The sequence below is a fragment of the Acipenser ruthenus genome, chromosome 6 (genome assembly GCF_902713425.1).
Source record: "Acipenser ruthenus chromosome 6, fAciRut3.2 maternal haplotype, whole genome shotgun sequence".
NCBI classification, from domain to species: domain Eukaryota; kingdom Metazoa; phylum Chordata; class Actinopteri; order Acipenseriformes; family Acipenseridae; genus Acipenser; species Acipenser ruthenus.
In genome coordinates this window covers 12,742,415-12,765,331 of record NC_081194.1, presented here as the reverse complement: position 1 = coordinate 12,765,331, position 22,917 = coordinate 12,742,415, and the positions used below count along the sequence as shown (strand labels likewise).

Here is a 22,917-nt window from a genome sequence, read left to right as displayed (position 1 = left end):
ATATACAGTATATCAAAGATTCAAAAGTTACTACTTGCTGTTGATGCACTGTTACTTGATAAACAAAAGCATTGACAGTGACCATCAATTTTTCATTTCACACGATATCTTTCAATGCAGTACTTCATATTATTATTATTTGTTTATATAGCAGACACCTTTATCCAAGGCGACTTACAGAGACTAGGGTGTGTGAACTATGCATCAGCTGCAGAGTCACTTACAATTACGTCTCACCCGAAAGACGGAGCACAAGGAGGTTAAGTGACTTGCTCAGGGTCACACTGAAATCAAATAAATTCCAACCAATACACATAGATGGCTTACGGTATTTTTTTTTTCTTTTTTTCTTTTTAACCAAAGATTGCAAAACTATTACTTAAAATAGTTGTATATAGTAAGCTGTGGCAAAACATCTGCCCAAATGAGGGTAAATGACTAGTGGGGTTTAATTATTATTTTATTAATCCATACTGTCTGATTTTTGTTAATTGTTAATCAGCATTTTGTATGTGAAGTGTTCTAAATAAATGTACATTCTTCATGACAAAATGCACAATTTTAAATTAAGTTTACAAATTATACACAAAATAGATATTCCCATTATTTTTTATTTCCATTTGGCTGTTGCTCACTGGTGGGAGAGCTGTCTCCCTGTAAGAAGTAGTTTCCATTCAAAGCGAATTATGCTTCCATTCACTTTTCTTGATTTTTTAACATGCATTTTGATGAACAAGTTCCCCTTATCTAGTCGGTGAGACAGGAAGTGATCTGCGACAATTAAGCTTTTTAATGAGAAATGCGTTCATTAACAAATTGCATGCAAAAACGAAATACTTATTAAATGCCACTGAGTGATGAATGTACTTAAACTGCTTTCTATACAATGATGAATTTGGCTATTTAGGCATAGTAAATAAAATGATGACTTTCAAGGGAAATCCAGTAAAAACTATCCTACTGTAAATAATGCAGTGCAATGAAAACCACTGAGCAGAAAGGATAATAGAAGTTTTATAGATTAATTCCCATGAAAGTTAATCCACGTTAGTCCAATAGTCCTTGTTTGCATTAGCCCCAATTCATGAAACTTGGAGTCTCGTTCTGCACTGAAGGTAGTCAAAGAAGAATTAGAAAACATACAACATACAACATACACATAAAACACAGTGTATGAAAACTTAGGATCTACAATATCTGAAGTAATCTTTGTTTAATAACAAACTAATGTTGCCGAAGAGGTTGATCATGGCAGATAAACGGTTAGGGCAGATATCTGATGGGCAGATACGCAACTGATTTCTGTATAGGGAAGAAAACAATTGGCTTGCAAACTGGATTAAAAGTCTCATGGATACACAAGGTGGACTAAAGATGGGGATACACCATTATATTTGGGTATCTGCAGTACTGGGGTAAACTTGGCTTCTAGTACAGATTACATTCAGATTTAAAAAAAAGGAAACCACAGTGGCAGCAGCTCAGATTTAGGTCAAAGAAGAGCAATCTATTGAATCCAAGTGCACAGGTAGACAGCACAATGTTAAAGAGGAAAGTAGTGTGCAACTGAAAAGGAATGCAGAGACAGTCTCTGGAAGGTATTGTGTGACCCAGCAGAGGTGGGTTCTTGAGGATTTCCAACACATATAATATGTGGAACACTGAGGATTCTGGGTTTGTTGGCTGAGGAGGTGCAGGAAGACCGCATAAAGTTACTAGAAGCTGCAAATAAAAGCAACCTAGTTCCAATAAAAGGGTCTTTCTTGGCTCGTGACCACATTATAAGAATAATCAAGGTTAGAAAGAGCTTACACACCATATGTCTTTACTGCCAATGAATCACAAACTATTCAAGATACTAGAGCTCAACAATTCAGAGAAAATGTGATATAAAGTTTTGTCACACAGTTGTAAATAAGACAGATGAGTATTTAGAAATGTCTGTAAATGCATTACAGCAGTGTTTTATATCAATTAACTATTGAAATAAGTGACAGTAAATATAGTCAAATGCTTGTTATTAATGAGTAAAGACAAAAACATTATTTCAGTATAAAAAAGATGTGTAACAATGACTCAATGCCCTTACATTCAGAGTCGCATGTATAAAGATTAAGACCACCTTGATTTGATATCTTTAAAATGTACAATTTCTAATAATTAGTATGTGGATTTCTTTTAATGTTTTCGTTAAGAAGGGATGTATGCTGAAGTATATGCCTTTATTTACCATGAGGATGCAAGCAACAACATTAACGAGCATTTGGAAAGTGACATCTGATTATTAAAATAACAGAGCCGTACAAAGAAAAACTACCTTCCTGGCTTTAAAATAAAATACTGTTTATGTCTGCAAGCCAGTTTCCAGTGTAATAAAGTTTTCCAACAGGGGTCATTAGAATCTGATTTGTTAACCAGGTGAAGATGTTGTTTGTGCCTATCGGCTAAATGTTATTTCCGTAGTCAGTGGCTTTGAAATGATATATCTTTTAAGCTCATTTGGAAACATGTTTAAGTTATCAGGAATTCATTTCCTTTATATGCATACTGTACCAAAGAGTTGCTTAAATAAAAAATTAAAAAAACAGATGCTTTGGTGAGAGTCTGTGGTCCAGTGAATGTTAACGGATCAGAAATAATGTTTATAAGTGGTACGTCGGTGAATGTGGTAGCGCTACAACACATGGAAGTAAGTTAAGATTTTCAAGTGGTTTTAATTAACTTATTTGTTAAGAGTTGTTTATGTAATGATATTATAATGTTTTCAACTGCTATAGGTCTCACTAATACTGTATGTATATTTATGAAAGTAACTCTTGCGGCCAATTCTTGTTTGTCAGAAAGGAATGGAAATGCTGATTAGAGAGATACCAAGGCTTATTTAAAAGTCAGCCAAAGAGTTTTCATTGCTATAGCTGGATAATGGGAGAAAGAGGACATTTAGGCTTCTAGAAATGTAATAGTTTAACAAAAAGGCTGTGTACACTGTTTGGTAAAATAGTGCTCGCTGAGGCCAGTGCAGTACTCGATAGTTCCAAGATGAATAACAGGCTATGTTTGTATATCACAGTCTAGCACTGAAAATCTCAATGCAGGGTTTAGATTCAGGTGAGCCGTAAACACAACAAACCACTGGAGCCCTGTGCAAGAGGTCCATTTCCCTACATTTGATTTGGCAGATGTTCAGCCCTGAAAGCACGATGCCTTTAATGCTTTTACGCAGCCTGAACTGCTGTTACCCATGTGTGTGTGTCCGTAATGATTTAACCTAATAAATACCAAAACAGATAAAATCTAGTGGGGCCCCCTTCCAGATTATGCAAGCCTAATTATTCCTCCACCTGACCGTGTTTGCCCCAAGGAAGCACTTGTGCCTGTCTACATGTAATAGACCAACATAACCACACTACCCATTTAGTAAAGATCTACCTCTCTGGCTTACAACAGTCAAATTCACTACATACCTGCCTGCCTTACATCATTGATATTCAAGTGTCAGTCTTTGCATGTACCACTGTTCTGTTTTTTAATGTTATCTATCCATATGCATAATGGGCCGAACACCAAAAAAAAAACAATGTTTGATGTTTTTTTGGTGTACATTGATGTTAAACTGAGCTTATTGATTTTTCTCTTGAGTCTTTTCGGGGGAATCTTGTGACCTTATGGCAGAAGGAGTTGATAACACTTATGCTTAGCAAGTGTGGCTGTAGTATTAGAGAAGCTTCAGTCGTCCAACTTTCCAGCTCCAGACTGTCTCCAAGAAATACAGCCACACAAGCAATTTTTTTTATAGAATTAAGGCTCTGAAGCCAGTAAGAAAGTTCTTACTCATGCGCTTGATAATATTATATTAGGATCTTTGAAATCAATGCCTGAGGTTTATAGATTGTCCTAGTTACAATAATTCATGATTTTATTCATTTGTTATGTCGGACAGGTCCTTTCACAAATTCACTGTCCTTAATATTTCACGTTCTTATATATATATATATATATATATATATATATATATATATATATATATATATATATATATATATATATTTACCAATATTTAAATATAAATATACACAGCTAAAGGCGCACATTTCTTTTAAAAGATAGAGTCACATGAGTCTAATTCTTGGTGAGACCTTGGCCCATGAGATATATAAACTAAAAGAAAAGCTTCCTTTCTGGTGCTCTTAAAAGGTGCTAAATTGAAAATTGAACCTGTACATTCCTATGGTACCTAAACATTCTGAAGTGAATGCTTTACAAAAGCACAGAAAAATAAGAACGGAACCCTGTTCACATTGTTTCTTTTCTGTTTGGGTCACATCAACTTGATTATACTGCGTATACGTAAGAATTATTTTTTAATTATATGAGCAAGATTTGATATGGGTGTTTTCAATGAACACGATATTACAAGCAATTCTACTAGTAAATAAAATGGTAAGAGGGGACTCAATTTGAAAGCTTCTTATTGAGCAGCTTCTTATTCATGCAGAGGATATTTTATGGCGTACCTTTAATCCAGATGATGTAAAGGTCACTTTCTGTGTGCCATTCCCCATGCTTGTTGTAGTAAACTTTACTGTCTTGTCTTGTCCATTAAATGTAATAGCAATTTGGGAAGTCCCATCAAGAGCTTGAATCCTCCAGAGGTCCCACTTCTCCTGAGTTACTGGCTCTTTAAACCTCATTGTGGTGACGAAGACATAAGATGGAGGTAGACCATCAGGGAATATATTGCTACAATAAAATAAAAAAGTCTTAGCTGTTGAATTCTCATATAAAACCCATATATGATCTTAAGTATGATTGATATTCTTTTTTTTTCTTTGATTTTTTAATTTTTTTTATACAGGCTCAATTTAATGAATCACAATTGAAAAAAAAAAATCAAAACCCGACTCTTAGAAGGCAATACCTTGTGCTTTCAGTTAAGTCAACCTGTGATGTCACCAGATAGGCTTTACTACCAAAGTAAGATCCTTGAGTTCTTTTCGCTTTTTTGGCAATGTCTACACCAAGTAGAATATCAAAGCCCTTTTCATCACGAGCTGCTACTGGGATTCTTGTTGGACAAACCGTTTCTGGAGAAAAATAAAATGTTTGATGAATCCTTGTGATATGCAATGACTCAATTAGTAGCTACTGCAGGAGAGAAAAAAATATTACATTTCTCAATCAAAACATTTTGTCAGATTGTACAGCAGAGAGAGATAGAGAGAGGGAATAAAGCTGAACAAAAACAGAATCCCCCCTAGGTAAACCCCAGCACTCTCCATTTTAAGAGTAACATTTTGACACCAGTGGCTCACTATTTGGCAGTTCATGTGCTTTAAACTACATGTACTGTTTAGTTTTCAACATACACGTTTTGCAATCTTTGGACCCGGAATGATACTGTGTCAATAAAATATATTAAAAAAATGTTATGGAGAAATTAAATGACCTTATAAGGTAGAAGTAATACGTTTCTCATAACTACAGTGTTATTCAATATCATTTTTGTTTAATATTGAAATTAACCTTTAAAAAATCTTTTAACCTAACATAGCATTTTTCAATGGACATTTCTGTTTATGATGGGCTTAGATAAAACTCTACTGTAGATGATTTTACTGTCAATGTAATATATTTGGAAACAAAATGGCGAAATAGTTATCTAAGGGGATGAGACTTTTCTTTTGCATTCTATGTTTCTTACTCTCCAATTAACAGAGATTTGTTTTAGCTTTATATGAATCATATTGAATTCATTATCAAATATATTTGTGTTCAAGGAAATGTAGCTTGAAGTATAATCTGGGTCTCACACAGAGCTTTTTACTATAACCACTAAAATATGTCCTTTATTAGAGCAAGCTGTCATACTGACAGAAAAACTTTATGTATTCCATTAAGTAAAATGTAATAAAATTGTGTAACCACTGGTAAGAAAAAAACAAAATATCCAACCAGGGGAATTAACAAAAAAACATTGTTCACTTTTCAACATTCAATGGATCCTATTCACTTTAAGCAGTGCGTTAATATATATATATATATATATATATATATATATATATATATATATATATATATATAATTATCCATTTATACAGTTGGGTTTTTACTAGAGCAATCTACCTTGCTCAAGGGTACAGCAGAAGTGTCCCCCACCTGGGATTGAACCCACAACCCTAACCACTACTCCACACTACTGCCCCATATATATATATATATATATATATATATATATATATATATATATATATATATATATATATATATATATATATATATATATATAGCGTTTTTTATATTTTTATACAAAAGTATCGCAAAGCACTATACAGTACATAGCAGAAAAGAACAAACCACAATTCATTTGTATAGCATGTCACACATACAACTGCCAAGTCAGACCATTTAAATAAAAGTACACATAATACAAAAGCAGTGGTTTTAAAGTTACAAGTTTTATAAAAGTAAGTTTTTAGACTTGAAAACAGCAACCCCACATCCTGTGATCTCGGAGTCAGTAACGCCTGCAAATAACTAGGTGCTAATCCATTCAGGGCCTTGTAATTTAACAGCAAAATCTTAAAATCAATTCCATACTGCACAGGGAGCCAATGTAAATAGGCCAAAACAGGGGTAGTATGTTCACTTTTCCTGGTTTTAGTCAGTTCTAGCGGCAGAATTCTATACTTCCCTAATATGAGTCTCAAATGATAGATCAGAATCAAAGATGACCCTCAAACTCTTATTTTCTAATTTAAGTTTTGATGGGAGACTGCAAGGTTCGAGCTCATGTAATCCCATATTTCCTTTTAGTTGGTTCTGTGATCCCACTAGCATAACCTCTGTTTTATCTGAATTCAACATTAGAAAATTCTGTGACATCCAATGCTTGATGTCTGTAAGGCAAATAGCTAATAACACCCAGGCAGAAGAAATTCCTGGTTTTTGGGGCAAATATAGCTGAGTATCATCAGCACAGCAATGGAAGTCCACTCCGTGTCTGCGGATAATGTTACCTAACGGCAGCATATATAATGAAAACAGCAAGGGACCTAGAATGGAGCCCTGTGGAACATCACAGACAACTTCCGATAATGCCAATTTTACCTCCCCAACAGAGACGATCTGAGACCTGTCAGACAGATAGGATTTGAACCAGGATAGGAAAGGTCAGACAGTCTACTGTGCTTTCAAGATGATTCAGTAGGATGGACTGGTCTACAGTATCAAAGGCAGCACTTAGATCCAGAAGAATTAATACTGATGGAAAGCCTGAGTCAGAGCTTATCAACAGATCCTTCACAACTCTGACAAGGGCCGTCTCTGTGCAGCACGAAAACCAGACTGAAACTTCTCGAATATACCATTAAGAGTTAGACATTTTTGTAATTGAATTGCAACAATTCTCTCTAGAACCTTATCTAAGAATGGTAGGTTGGAGATTGGCCTAGTTATTGAGGACTTGAGGGTCCAAATTGTGTTTCTTAAGCATAGGCTTTCCTACAGCTACTTTAAGTGCTGAGGGAACTATACCAGAGGAAAGTGAACAATTTATATTTTTTTAAATATGGGTGTTAATAACACCAAGAGCATCTTTTAATAGTTTTGTAGGAAGAGGATCGAGAGAGCATGTAGCAGCTCTCATATGTTTAAAGGATGTTTTGCTTAAATAAATATCCAATTCATTAAACCTTTTCCAGCTGTTTTAAGAGGAAAATTTCATTTCTCAACCAAATACGAGCTTAAAAGTGAATAGCTGATAAATCATAGACAAGATGATTTCACTATCACTGTAAGACTGAAATTAAACAATTAATTAAAATGCAATTACTTACCATTTCACTTTTTCAGTGTTATGTAATAAATTAATTAATTAATTTAAAATATATATTACAAACCGAAAATAATGGCTAATCAGAAAATGAAAGGACTTGTGTTAAAGGATTATCATTCACAAGAAATGACAATTTTATGGAATATTTTGCACTGTTTAACCTAAGAGAAGGATTTTGAACTTTATGAAAAGGGCTGTGCGAGTTAAATACTTGAAGAGAGTAGTACAGCTTTCATGGTCAATGCTAAAATAAATGAACTGGGGATTTTGTTTCTTTTGGTTTAAAGCTGAACTAATAGAGCCTGTAGTGAAAATTCCTGGCACAAAATACTGGACCTTTAGCAAGTATGCCGTCAGTCATTCAGATCTCTTCCAGTGTGAAAGCCAGAAAATGAACAGGGGTGGGGTGGGGGGGAAATAACCCACAACTTTGGTCTCTGTTATTTATCATTCTATGCTAATCCTGTAATATCTTGCACGAATTATCACAAGAGTTTATGAAACCTCAAACATGGCCCTAGTGGGCAGATTTGTACATCCCAGCACCCTGGAAATTTGGCACATAGCTGTTTTGGCATTGTACAATCATGGGCAGCTAAATGTTCTCAGCAAAGGAAAATCCCTTAAGAAAAAAAAAAAAGTTATTTAGCTCCAGTGGGAAAGTCTGAGACTGCTTGTCACAACATCTGCTTATTCTTAGAACTGTATTATTCCATACAAAGCTATCAAAAAATATTGGGACATTAAAACCTGTGACTATTACAATTACAAAAACAAAATCAATGTAACAGGATATTTTACCCTGCATAATACAGTTTTGATTTACATTTATATTGTAAAGATTCTAATATTTATTTTAGAATTCCAGTATTTATTCTTAAAAATGAATGGATGATAGTACTTGCCATCATGGTGTCATGATGGATTGGCAAATTTAATAATGTTCTATGTTGTCAGTAATGTTTATTAGAGTTTCATTGGACCATTACCGATTCTAAAATCTCAACTGCTTGAATCCTATATTCTGACTAAAAAAGGTATGGATCATACATGGGCAGAAATCAATTTGCCTTTCATTCTAAGGACATTCATATAAAAAAACAACAGTTAACACAATGTTAGCAGTGAACGGTATCTGACAACATCTATCTAGTCATTCATGGTGTTACTCATTACAAATTACATTCTCTGAATGCATTTTTAATGATTCAAAGTGTTTGTTTTATTTCTTTATTATGGGTGACTCCAGTTTCTTTGGCTTAACTTCTTGTTCTGCATTTTGGACATCTTACATTCAGTGTAATAGGATGTAAGCCAAAGTTAATGTCAAGAGACATTAGTGATGGCTAACGTGCAATCCCAAAATGGAATGCATGTAAGTTCCTGCATAATTCAATGACTTAAGAGAACTTTACACAATGTGATGATCTCAACTCTTTAACTGTGTTTCTTTGGTGATATTTTATACGTTGGAGTGTATGTGATCATCAAAATCCACAGACCCTGTATCATACATTATAAATTGCTGCAGAGTTTATTTAGTGCACTTAATGAAATGATATAACACAGGGACTTCTGAGGGGGTCTGTATTATTATTCTCTCCCCCCCCCCCCCCCCCCCACACCTTTTTTTTGGAAGCAGACAGCATTGGCCTAAATAGTTACCAAATAATACACATTGGCCAAACTGAAGTCACCATTACCCACACCCACAACCTTTAGAATAGTATATTATATAAAAACAGTTTGCATCTCGATCTGTTAGATCTGCCTTTCTTATTATCGATCCACTAACACCAGTGCAGTACTTGACTGGAGAAGTTATCACGGCCATGTCACTCTCCCGATCATCTCTAACAGACACAAAGTAAACCAAATACAAATAAAATTGAAGGAGATTCAGGGGCCCCTACTAGATTTCACTAATGCCAGTAGAAATGCATCACCACCTGCTGTTAAAAAAAAGGCATACATGCAATTCCACTAATGTATATTCCAGTGACTGGGGATATTCATCACCCACGATGACTGAAACAGCTCATGCCTGGCTGACATAGTAAAACAGGGTTCATATTAGTAGTAGTAATGGTTGTAAATTATTGTGCTAAGCTATGTTGTAATAAGCAGCATTTAGTTCACTGGACAATGCAGAGCCAATTAAGTCCAAACAGAACAAGAGTCACATATTGCAGAACTTTGATGTGAAGAATAATTATGCAAGGAGCATAAGAAGACTTAAACACAAACAATATTTACATACAGTACATATATAAAACATGCAGATTATATATATATTAAAATGTGCTATACCTTCACAGAGCTTCTGGCTCATCATTTCTCTAATTCTGGAAATTACTAAGTAGTCGTCGACATAAAACACGTAAGTGGATGATGGCTTGTTGGCAATTGCGTTTAGTTCTGCTTCCTCTGTTTCTGATCCAATTCCAACGGCAAACAGAGTGATTCTATTCTTCCTTGCTTCCTCTGCAGCATGCTTCACTTCATCCTGGGATTTTCCATCAGTCAGTACGACTGCTATTTTTGTTACACCATTAGCAGCTCTGACAGAGTGAGCAAACATATTTTCCCAAGCAAATTTTATCGCTATACCTGTTTGGGTATTGCCCCCCATGTATTGTATTGATTCCATGGCTTCTATAAGTTCTTCACTTGAAGCATATTTTCCAAGTGGGATTTCCAAGAGAGGGTTATCGCTGTATTGAACAACCCCAACTTGTGTAAATGTTTGGCCAATATCAAAGTTACTAGTAATATTGACAAGCCATCTTTTAATTATTTCAAAATTTGTATCCCCAACACTCCATGAGCCATCTAAAATAAAAACTAGATCACTAGCAGCAGTTCTGCAGCCTAGGAGAAGAGAAAAAAATACACAATGGAGGCAAACAATTTAAAACAGCATGTTATAATTTATCTGCTAAACAGAAATTGCAAATGTTAATACAAATATAAATTAATTTATGCCAGTATTATTTAATTGTAACTATATCGTAATAACATTTAAATTCATATGAAGTAGATATTATTTGTAAATTACAGACATCTGTTATTAAACGCCAATCCTACATTATAAAACGCCCCTGTGTCTCAAATTCAATGACATACGTTTTGACAAAGTCATTTTGTAATGCCTTTGAAGACACTGAAAAAGGCTAAACATTTGTCATTGAATTGATTCAGTTTATTTTAGTGTTTCTAACTTTAGCACTGTTGAGTGTTGTATATGGATGCTTTATTAATTAATTAAGAACAGTAGCAGTGTTATCGTAAACAGAAGGCAGATATTGTAAATATTCTGGTAGTTCATATGTAACTGCAGTGTTATTAATGAAACCTACAATAACACATTATTAAATATGTTTTCCCATTTAAAGTTAGTCAATTCAATTCAAAATAATTAAACCACAAATCTGCAAAGAACATAATTAGAGAAATATACACAGATATACATCAGCTAATACATGCACATGTAGTAGTATTTTTGTTTCCATTTTGTTTATACTGGTGAGTCTCAGTACAGCACTTAAAAATAAGCCAGAAATCATTTTAATTGGTACAGTAAACATTCTTACTGGATCTCATATCTTCATGCTGTGCTCCAGTAAAATTATGAAGGGCCAGAACCAGGAAGGACTGAAGAAAAAACTTCAAGGACTTTGTTTTTTGTTCCATGCTGCATATATCCTAACACTTCAAGCTCCACTTCAACCTTTAAAGAGAAACAGTGAAAGAAAGCATAACTAATTAAACCTGCAGTGTACCAAATCTACATGGGTTTGATAACAAAACAAAATGAAGCTTGCATCACCCAAGTGGCATCCCTGACTAGAGATAAATGCTGCATCTCCTGTTACAAGCACTGTACGTTGAGCTCACATGTCCAGAGCAGCAGTTCAGTAAGACTTTGATAGACGACCATACAGAAGAACCAATTTCAGATTACCCTTAGATTCCCTGATAATAGGAGATATTAATCCTCAACATTTAAACCTTTGTAGACCTTGTTGATAGTTGCCCAATAACAGCAGTAGCTGTACTTCAAGATATTGGTAACACTTTACATTTTGTCTCTAATTACTATGTATTTACATTGAAGTTACTTAGTAAAACATGTGTACTTACACAATTACAATGTTCTTATGCATAGTTACAATGTACTTCATGTGTACAAATATATATATTGTGCAAAAATATTTACACACTAAGGGGTAGATTTACTAAAGTGTTGCGGGTGTCGCAATAGTCGCAAACGAGTCGGAAGTCTAGGGTGAAATATACTAAAAATGCGCAATGCTGTTAGTGACTTTTTAGGGAATGCTTTGTGGCAGCAGTTTCTTTGCGGTTCAGCCTTAGATGAATATGTTATTGTGGGCATTCCTTCATAAATTCGCAAAAAGGAGGTGGAGATAATGCAAATGAGGGTTTTCAAATATTGTAATGAATGTACTAAAGCTGCCGGCACTTACAATTGCATCAATTTGTTAAGAACTTTTGAAAGCATGTTTTAAACAGTCGCAATTGTTGCTGGCATTTCCCAGTGCACTTTTTCTTGTGAGTGGCAAGTTGAGCTCAATGCATTTTTGATGCAAACAGCCAAATACCTATTTTCCCAAAAAGCACGGTATACTTACAAGCCTGGTTGTCAATGCGGCACCATGATCTATTTTGTGTTAATTGTCTAGGCTACTAAGTAGGCGACCACACACTACATTGTAATATGCATAATAACACTGTAATTATGTGTAAGTACATGTGTATTTAATAAGTAACTACTATGTAAATACAGAGTAATTAGAGACACTTAGGGAGTGATGTAAGTATAGGCACAGTGGAAATAATTGCGGTTGCAAAATTCAAATTGCATTGCGGCCAGGCAATTATTTTGCACTGCTCCCTATGTAAGATTAAGAGCAATGCAAATTACTCAACACACACAAATAATGATCCGCAATTATGATAATGAGGGTCTCTATGAGCGCATCAGTCTATTTAGTGGCTGCACTTGCAGAGTTAGGAGTACAGAGAGCAGTAGTCGCTGTATGACATTTGTGGAGCACGAAAATATAAAGCAAAAAAGTATGTCCGAGGAAGGGCAGGAAAGTCCTCTTGGCGCACAAAAACAAAAAAAAAAGTTTTCTGAGAAGGAGCTGAGAGTCCTTACGGCTGAGGTCACTCAGCATGAAATGAAGTTGTTTGGAAAAGTCCTAGCCAACATCAATTATGCAAGCATCCTTAAAAAATTCTATGTATTGGCCTGTCCTTTTCAGCATGACATCCAGAAATTTGCCTAGCACTCTGGAAAAGGTGGATTGGGCTATCCCTCTAGACATTCCAACTGTGGTCTGAAAGGAACCAGAGGCTAAGTAGCACAGAGAACACAGCACTTTCACATGTGCAGGGATAGTGGTCCCTAGACTGACGCTGAGGTCTAGCTCATCCCTCAGTTCAGCTATTAAGTCTAGGAAGAACTGCGGAGTGAGATGATAACGCTTTAGCCCTCCCAAACAAAGTGACCCTGTTTGCGACCACTTAGTATACAGATCCTGCTCAGTGTCATGCTCTTTTCTTCATTTGAATGAATTTTAATGCATTAATGATGGCAAAGTGCAAATTTGATAGGCCAGGTGAACACCATGCTGCATTTTGAGTGGCCGCTAAACACAATTTACGGCAGCATTATGGGGGATTTGCACTTTGTGTGTTTCCTTACATCACCCCCTTAATGTAAAGTGTTACCAAGATATTTTGCAAAAGGTGCAACAACCCGATCAGTTTTGAAGTGTGCTTTCCAAATACCCTTGAGAGAATTGAACTTTTTTGCAGGATTCTCACAAGCACTAACACAGGACACTCTTGAGCTAGCTAGAAGTGCAAAAGCCCCTGGAGACACAGGGGAGTTCCCATATAAAAGAAATACTATAGTACCATCAAAAACACTATTGTTTCCTGAAGCATACTGCAGTACATGCAATAGTTTATAATAGGAAACTGTGTTTTGGACAGGTTTTTTTATGTGGTAAAAACGCTGGACTTCAGAATTGTTGTTTTTAGAAAAAAAAAACCCTTGGAAAACAGCCTTCATTGTTAGTTATAGGAACAAAATAATTCTCCCCCCTTGAAACCACTTTAAACCTACTTCACTCTGGGAGTGCATGAATGCTCTTGCTGCTGAAGTACTTGTAATAGGAGGGGTTATACATGGCAGCTTCAAGCTCTGTTAAAGCTAGCTCAAGAAGAAAAACGCTTTTCATTAAATGCCTATTTTCAACATCGGTTTGTAGGGCAAAAATATTTTAAACCATCTTAAATAACACACTACACTTTTAAAGGGTGGTGTTAATTGAGAATGGAAAGGAATAGATTGCTGCAGCTCTTTTGTTGGAATAATTTTACTTTAGGCATGCTTACAATAATGGAATACAATCTATTGCAGATGTTGCAGTTTTAAATAAAGCACAATTGGCTAAATGCTATAATGTATTTATTTGAAAAGCTAATTAGATTTGCTATATGGGTGGGAAACAGAATAAAACTAAGAAATTCCAGGAATTAGAATTGCAAATTGATGCATCTGGGAGTCATGAAATTCTAGTGAAGAACTTACATTTACATTTAATTCAGGGCTTGTTATGTCTAACACAAATTCCACTAAAATAAAGATCAGGTTGGTGGTTGAGTTATTCTTAATAATTATCCTTGAACGGCGACACAATACACAGAGCTCCAACATTATAGACGAAAAAAAACGGTGTATTTCTTGGTTATGTGAGGAATGGTGAGGCTCCCAATCTCCACAATTGTATTTGTGGTATCAACAAATCAGTCTTACTGATGTGTGAATTTCGTCAGAGATTACAATGCTTAATGTCGGACCAGCATTGTTCTAAACAAGCTACAGTTAGGTAACTAAAATCAGAGCAGGCATGTCTTTCGAAGTTTTCCCTTGCAATAAAACAAGAAGGTGTTCTTCTTCTACATGAAAATAATTAGTATCATCAAGCTGCAGTGCTAGACAGCAGGAACCGTCCTTAAGCATTGATAGCATTCTACTTAGCCAGAGAGAGAAGGAGTATATGAGAAACAAGGAAGCATTGCGAAACATAGTAGAAAACATCGTTTTTTGTGGTAAACAGGGAATACCTCTTAGGGGCCATAGAGATGACAGAACAGCTCTAACAGAGACAAACCAGGGAGACCTATAAGCTTTGATCCGTTTCCAAGCTAAGACTGATGAAATGTTGAAAGAATTTATCATATACAGCGAGGCTATATACAGAATGCGCCCACGCCATAAACTATATTAGAGAATATTCCGTACATTAAATGTCAAAATATTGTTTACTTTAACGATATGTTTCTTATCAGGTATCCCCCCTTCATGACAGTCTTGCCCCCTAACCTCCCCCCCCCTTCATGAAAGTCTGGATCCACTCCTGTTGTTTGTACGTAACTACATTTGAATTTCAAACAGTTATTATAAAAAGTGTTACCCCCTGTGGCAGGGCTGAGGCCTGCCCCTGCAAATAGTGTATTTTTGGTTGTGTTTATAAAAATAAATATGGTTTGCATGGTTTAAAAATAGCATGTGTGTAAAACAAAGTGTGTGCAAGATATGGCAGGGCTGGGAGGTTAGACTTCCCTCTGTGCCCAATTGAAACTTAATCAGTCTTGTTGCGTGCAGCGTTTGGAGAGAGCGCGGCACCACACTAATCCTAGGGAGGAGTTTGGCAGTACAAAGGGGATGCAACTAGGTGAGTACAGTCCCTTATGCTGAATGCTAATGCTAAGGCTGTTGGTTTGTTTTGTTGTGTGTTACAGAGGAGGACTGACAGGAGCGGAAGCCACGGCGCCAGCACACACCCCTTGAGCATTTACCCCTGCTCACAAGCACGACCTGCACTGGCACCATTTCTGCACCGGAGCCTTGTTTGCGCTACGGGGACGCAGAGTCTAATGTGGACGTATTATTTATTAGTGTTGTTGTTTGATTTCGGGACTCAACCCGTCGGTTATTGTTTCCCTCCCTACCATTGTTGGTAGTGGGGCTACAGGAAATAAATAAAGCCGGACCATTTGGAATTTATTACTTGTTGGACTGGTTATTTTTCCCACACAACTCACCATTCTGACACCAATATTAAACAATTTGAGTCACAGAATGACCTATATAACAGGCGGAGACTGGACATGAACCAGCAACCTCACAATACCCAAGCAATTACACACAATGCTCAGTTGTTCATCGAACCGATGACCAGACACTAGTTAGTCTCTACTGTATATCACTCTGTAAAATTATATAGCTGCCCCTTGCTTTTTGTGGTCAGAATCTGAAATGGTAATATATCATACAGCATTACCATCTTAACCACTTTACAAAATGATGAATCCACCAGGATGAGATGGTTTTTTCAAGCTTGTATCTTTTTGCCTTGCCTCCCCTTCAGCAGTACCCGTAAAAACAATCAAAGTTAAATCTGCACTATCAATTCTTATTGTTGTTTGGTTTAGATTTCACACCTATGGTGTAAAACTAACTTTAAATTTTGTCCACTGCGAGTACTCATGCCTTTCAAATGCAGTTAACGTTAAAAATTGAATCATTATAAGAACTGAAAGGTAAAAGTATGAGCACGTTTTAGGAAAAAACCTTGCTTCATTCCGGCTGTTTTCAATTGCAGTTCTCGTATAAGTAAGGTAATAAAATTGATCAATACGCCTGAAAAGATACTACCCTGCACAGCGTTTTTAATTAACACAATGTACTACTAAAAGCTATCTATGACAACTATGTTATGCCTTGAAAAACATCAAGCATATTCTGGCATGTAATCTTTTAACTGCCTATACCATGATGACCTTGTTTTTCCATACTGTGTGACCTCAGGTTAGGATATATGTGAAGAGTTATACGATTTCTCAATTGGCACTCATCTAACAGTTACTTGGACTGCAGCTGTGAGATAGCTGGAAAACACCACAGCTGTAGAGGCACCCACCATGGCTTCCCGTTTGTCTTTCCAAGCTGAATATTTTTACATCATTGTATATTCCACATGGAACCCATTTGTACAGTCAGACAGTGAAATCCCAACTTGGAAGTGTACCAAACACATGTACCTTCACATTTTACACTGCATCAAAATTACTATGCAGCACCACATTAGTACAGCTATGGCCAAAAGTTTTGCATAACTAATCAAGTGAAATCTGCTAAATAATGTTACGTTAACATATTCAATTACATACCGCTTTGTAGTTTTCCATATACTTAATGCAAAAACGAAAAATTTAAAAATGTGACATTTCATAATCTTCCATGAAATACTGTACTACTATTATGATTCCGGTAGATATCATTGTGTAGTTTCTTTGATTACATGATGTTAAATAAAATATCTAAATTATGTTCATAAATTTTTTTGTTTTTAGTTTTTTTAAATGATGTCTCAATCCTAAACTTCTAGGTGATGAAAAACTTTTGGTCATAGCTGTAGATTGATCTGACTCATGCAGCAGAAGGTGCTTTTCTTTTTAACCAGCGCTCCATTTCTTTTTTTAACTCTTTACACTCAGCCCTGTTTCCACTGTGACAGAAAGACAATGATTCTTGGTGGTAAATCTCCCTCCCAACCTGTGAGGGCGCTAAGTAACGGGAACAGAGTACCCTGGAATGCTTGGCCTGACACTTAATTCCTAGGGTTAAAAGGAAGTCGGTCATTTAGAAAAGGGGCGGAGCTTCGGTACATTAACTCATCGACCCCGAAGAGAAATGATGTGGCAGCCGCAGATTGGAGGAGCAGCTGCACTCGTTTATCAAGGGGTCATGAGTGATGGTATAAGTAGGGGTCGTAGCGACCTAATCTGTTCATTCTTTTTGGTTATTGAGCTTTGAGACCGGAAGGACCCGTATTATTGTATCGTGAGTGTTTTGTTTGTTTGTCTAACTGTTGCTTGTTATTTGTTAGACGGCTAAACACATTCCGGAGCTGTCGCCAGAGGCCAACACCCACCCGGAACATCACTGCACTAAAGCACAATAATTGTATATTCACCATGAGCACTACTACACTCACTGAGGACTGGTGACCGTGTATGTTTTGTCTGTGTGTGTCTATTTGTGAATTTGTGTGTTATCATTTGGGACTGCCCTGTGCATTATTAATACAGAGTAGTACTCCTGCCTGTACTCCTTATAGTTTCTGTTGGTCAGTTTCGACCGTTGGATTATAAATAAAAACCCATCACTTCATCAGAACTGTGTTTGTCATTGTTTAGAGCACTGCATCACCTCTACACCTGCGCACTATAACCCACTTTCCCATGAGCCTGTTTTTCACTGTTTTCATTTGTGTATGTTTAACTACTGGATAGTTTGTACTGCATGCATATAACATATCAAATGAAAGGCCACAAAATTTCCTTTCATATTATGTAAGTTGCAACAGGCATACTTTTTGTGGTAGAGATGATAATATATGTAAAAAAAAAAAAAAACGTTTTTCCAACGCAGCCACTGAATACGTCTTTGGAAAGACCTGAGTCTGTACTTTTAAACAAGCCATGAACCAGGTAGGTGGCTTTTATGATGCCTGAGTAGTATGTGCGTAACCTTTAATGTGCTGGCGCCCCAAAAAGAATGGGGCTGAGTTTTAGAGTTAAAGCGACCGCTTGCAAAAGAGTTTCTATTGTACGAGAGAATAGTCTCAAAGCACTTAAACTATCCAGCACTACTTTTATTTATTTATTTATTTTGACCAGAACTACTCAGAATGCGGCTCATAGTGCTTTCGTCACTGACACCCACTTCCTTATAGATTGTTGTAGCGTTTCAGGCATTCTAAATTGGGTGAAAAATACACTAGCTTGGTGTCTTAAAATATCTCTGCAGGATTTTCCCGCACTGAAAGTTGAAGATATGCAGGAGCAACTTGGAAAATGCGTGATTCCCGCAAATCCCACGCTGAAATTCAAGCCCTGAAATATGTTTCAAACATTAGTATAACACATGGGGACTTTCAAGGGGTCATAAGTCAGATCTAGGGAAGTATTTGAATGACAACTGCTCATTTGTAATTTAGTCCTACAGTTTAAAGTCAATCAAGGCTACTGTTAAAACTCTGACATCTATGACATGATATTTTCACACACATTATTTGTTCAAAATATATTCTATTGTGTTTCTGATACCATACTGGTTTGTTCTGCTGTTGCTTATGTTTCTGGGGTATTTCTTGCACTTTCCTGTATGGGTTATTTTTGATCTACCTATAGTTTTTTGAAGGAGCTAAACAGAACTGTAAACAACTTGCATTCTGGATTGGCTAACTAAACCATTAATAAGTAAGTAAAGGGTTTTTCTTTTTAAGTTTGCAATCAATGTGAGAGGTTCTGGGTTCTGTGTCTCTAATAGCGAATATTGCCAAACAATTTTCCCATTGAATAGACCTCCTCATTCCATTCAGATCATGTGACAAGGTGACCTTTTAATTCTCATAGAGGGAATAGTTGAAAAGTCACATTATCAGTGTAATGAGGGTGTGTGTTAAATGCCAGGCAGCTATAATTGTCAAGTATGCACAAAGCAAGTTCAAAGACCGATATAGAGAAAAATGATAAATCAATATTGGACCACCAAAACATTTTTGTTTTATAAACAGCTTTTCTTTTAAAAGTATTATTTAAGGCATACACTAGCAACAATCGCCAGTCCAGTCTAGTGCTCATTTAAATTGCTGTTGTCATTGTTGAGTCTCAAGTCCGGTTCTAAATTAGATCGCATCAGGTAATATGCAGGAGGCTGTGTGGTCCGGTGGTTAAAGACAAGGGCTTGTATCCAGGAGGTCCCCTGTTCAAATCCCGGCTCACTCACTGACTCACTGTGTGACCCTGAGCTGTATGACACTTAACATCCTTGTGCTCTGTCTTTCGGGTGAGACGTTGTTGTAAGTGACTCTGCAGCTGATGCACAGTTCACACACCCTAGTCTCTGTAAGTTTGCTAAATAAACAAATAATACTAATAAAATAATAATGATGTTACATATATTAGGCTAACCTTTTTTTTTTTTTTTTAGGAAAATTCCAGTTAAAACAGGTATTAAAGTTCTTCACTGAAATAATAATGATAAATTAACTTAAGTTGTATATGTGAATGTTACATTCTTATAGTTTAATATAAAAGACAAACACTTGGTAATGTTCCAGTGTAAACAGCATTCTATTTTAATTTCTGAAAGTTTCTGACACTAATTTAGAACTACACATTGTCTCTAAGCATATTTAACCCAAAGCAAAAAAAAAGAAAGTTTTCTCCATTCATTTAATGCATGCTGAAGAAATATTGGCACACGGATGACAGACAGATAGCCATTGCCTAATATCTTTAATATGCTTTTGATTTTGCACACATTCCCAATTTTGCATTCTTTATAATCTGAAAATAGTAACATGCAAAACAATCCTTTTTTCTTGAAGAGAAGTTAGCAAACCAAATGTATTCAACATCTACTTTTTTTTTAAATGTGGATACATTTCACATATAATTCAAACAATAGAGTGCAAAGCATGATAACAAAGAAAAGCACAATAAATGAATTTGAAAGTTTTCTCAGATTTAGATTTACAGTATATAATATATTTACTTATCAAGAAGTATTTTCTTGCTGACCAGTAAGACCTGTTACTTTAACATGACCTACAAAATAAAAACCAAAAGATAGTGCTAATTTCATTAGTCTCAATATTCATTGAATACATGATCTTATAAACTATGCAGTTCCCAGTGTTACACTTACCAGAATCCGAGTTAGTGGCTCACCGGCTCCTTTCAGTTAATATCTCACCTCTTCATTGACTTGTACTTAGCATTGCTGAGCAGATGTGATCTGAAGGGCGGCTGTTTGACAGCTGAGCTGCTGCAGTTGTTCTGTTTAGAATAACGCCTGCCCTTTCTGCCTGCTCTCTCCTTCACAGTCTCTTACTGGCGCACTGCAGTTTGCAGTTACCATGGAGGAGAGGCTCAGATAAGGATAAGTTTAACACTAGTGAATTATGACTGTTCTTTGTAACATTAGCAACAGTTCCCAGGGTGGATTTTTACTCCTACCAGCTTCAAAATTACAATCATGAAACAGAAGTTGTTTCTGGAAATGCAGGAAGACTATAAAACCAAGCATACTTATATTAACCAGGGGTGTCATATGCTATGGGGCAGCACCCCACCCAATGATCTATATCCTAAATGATGTCTTCCACCTGCCCCCAGACACAGCAGGATATAATATAATCACATATAAGATGGTCAAAGTTTTCTTCACAAAAGAATAAAATACATTTTTCAAAAATCATTCTTTTCTAATCCAGCCCGGCGACGGTTGCCATGTGATGTAATTGCTCACGCTCAGTCTCAACAGGGTGTCGGCGGGAATTCATTCATTTTTTATTGATTGTTAATCGTTGTCCAGTGATTATCAACAACACAGGATTACGCATTGCATTATATTATTCCTATTATAATTTCTATTTGAAATGATTAGTCAAAGGAACATTTCAGATATGTTTGCCACAGCAGGTGGAAAACAGAAGAAATTAAATGACAGAGAGACAGCAAGGAGGGATTCACTTGCGGAAGAAACTATTAATATTGCTTATGCGGCGCAAGTAACATTATTTATACATGTATGCAGCACATTTCACTAGGTGGTAAGGAAAGGCATAAAGAGAAATGGAGGGGATAGTTGATCTTTTTCACAGTGAATCAGAAGAAAATGATATTTAAAGTGATATACACTACGATATTAGATACATTCTGGTTGAAATGTAATCTTAAAATTACTTTTAAAATGCTACATTGCTTAAATATGCATTTATTTGGAAATGAATGATTAGGCAATGCTAAACATGAAAATGAATGAATTTATTTTTCTAACACATTTTAGCAGTAGGCAAATGTTGGTATTAGTTCAGCAAATTAATTTATTTTTGTGCATGAAAAGGGTCAAAACATACCTGCGTACAGCTACTTATATTTCATACATGCAGCCTCATTTTCAGAAGACGCATTTTAGAGAGAGGTTGCAATGCATTTTTTTGCCACCTATAGTCTACGTCTCGATTTTCAACAGGGGCAGGTTAGTTTCTCCTACTCGCAACGCCCTTTGCGACTCCTGCTTATGACTGATTTAGTTGAAATGACAACTGATTTTCAGGTTCATTAACAAGCCAATTAGTCACATGTCTGGACTACCATTTAACTGGAAAACAACGAGGCAGTGCACATGTAGTCGCAACAATTGGAAAAAAGAATGGAAAAATAAATTCTTAGCCACCCAAGTTGAGCTTTTGCTCGATTATGTTTTAGCACATAAAACTGTTATTTTCAGCAAAAGGTCCAGAGCCACTGCTACGTTTAAAATATGGCAGGATATAACCAAAAAAAGGTCGAAAGAAGTCCTAAAGTTGTGATGCACCCCCTAGTCTCTGTAAGTCGCTTTGGATAAAAGTGTCTGCTAAATGACTAAATAATAATAATAATAATAATAATAATAATAATAATAATAATAATAATAATAATACAGCGTGCCTGTAGAAAAAAAAATCCTTAATTTATTTCAATGTTATAATGTATTCTCTGATGCAATATTAATATTCATATTCTTTACATGCAATATCTGAATGTTTATGTATGTTTGTGAAAAATCATAATAAAAATGTTAAACATTAATATGCGTTTGTTACATATGTTTTCAAATGGTCATATGTTAATTATGTATTTAATATATTCTAAAATTAGCCAGCCTCCACTTATAAGCACCTGTTGGAATTTTCTGAACAAGGCACTGTTCTCCATGATAAATGAGTCTTGGCATGAGCCAGGGTACTTAACAACTACAACCTTGATAATACATTGAGCATCACATAAACCTTGCACAGTTAATTCATTCCTTGAATCTGGGGATATTACAACATGTGTGCAATCTATTACACCTAGCACGTTTGGGAAGCCAGACAACTGATAATATTTGTGTTTGGTTCTATTTTGTTCTACATTCCCAATTGGAA

At 35.9% G+C, this 22,917-nt stretch overlaps 1 protein-coding gene across 1 annotated transcript in view; it reads right to left on the bottom strand.

Moving 5' to 3' along the window:
• LOC117410412 (collagen alpha-1(XXI) chain) overlaps nt 1-20,950 on the bottom strand; it is an 86,351-nt gene extending 65,401 nt beyond the window's left edge. Inside the window, exons 1-5 of the mRNA XM_059025029.1 lie at nt 20,652-20,950; nt 11,428-11,564; nt 10,145-10,705; nt 4,919-5,084; nt 4,515-4,740 (exon numbers count right to left, since the gene is read on the bottom strand). Of these exons, the coding sequence (XP_058881012.1) occupies nt 4,515-4,740; nt 4,919-5,084; nt 10,145-10,705; nt 11,428-11,527 (1,053 nt within the window). The 5' untranslated portion in view covers nt 11,528-11,564; nt 20,652-20,950. The remainder of the gene's footprint in view (nt 1-4,514; nt 4,741-4,918; nt 5,085-10,144; nt 10,706-11,427; nt 11,565-20,651) is intronic.
• Between the last annotated feature and the right edge of the window lie 1,967 nt (nt 20,951-22,917).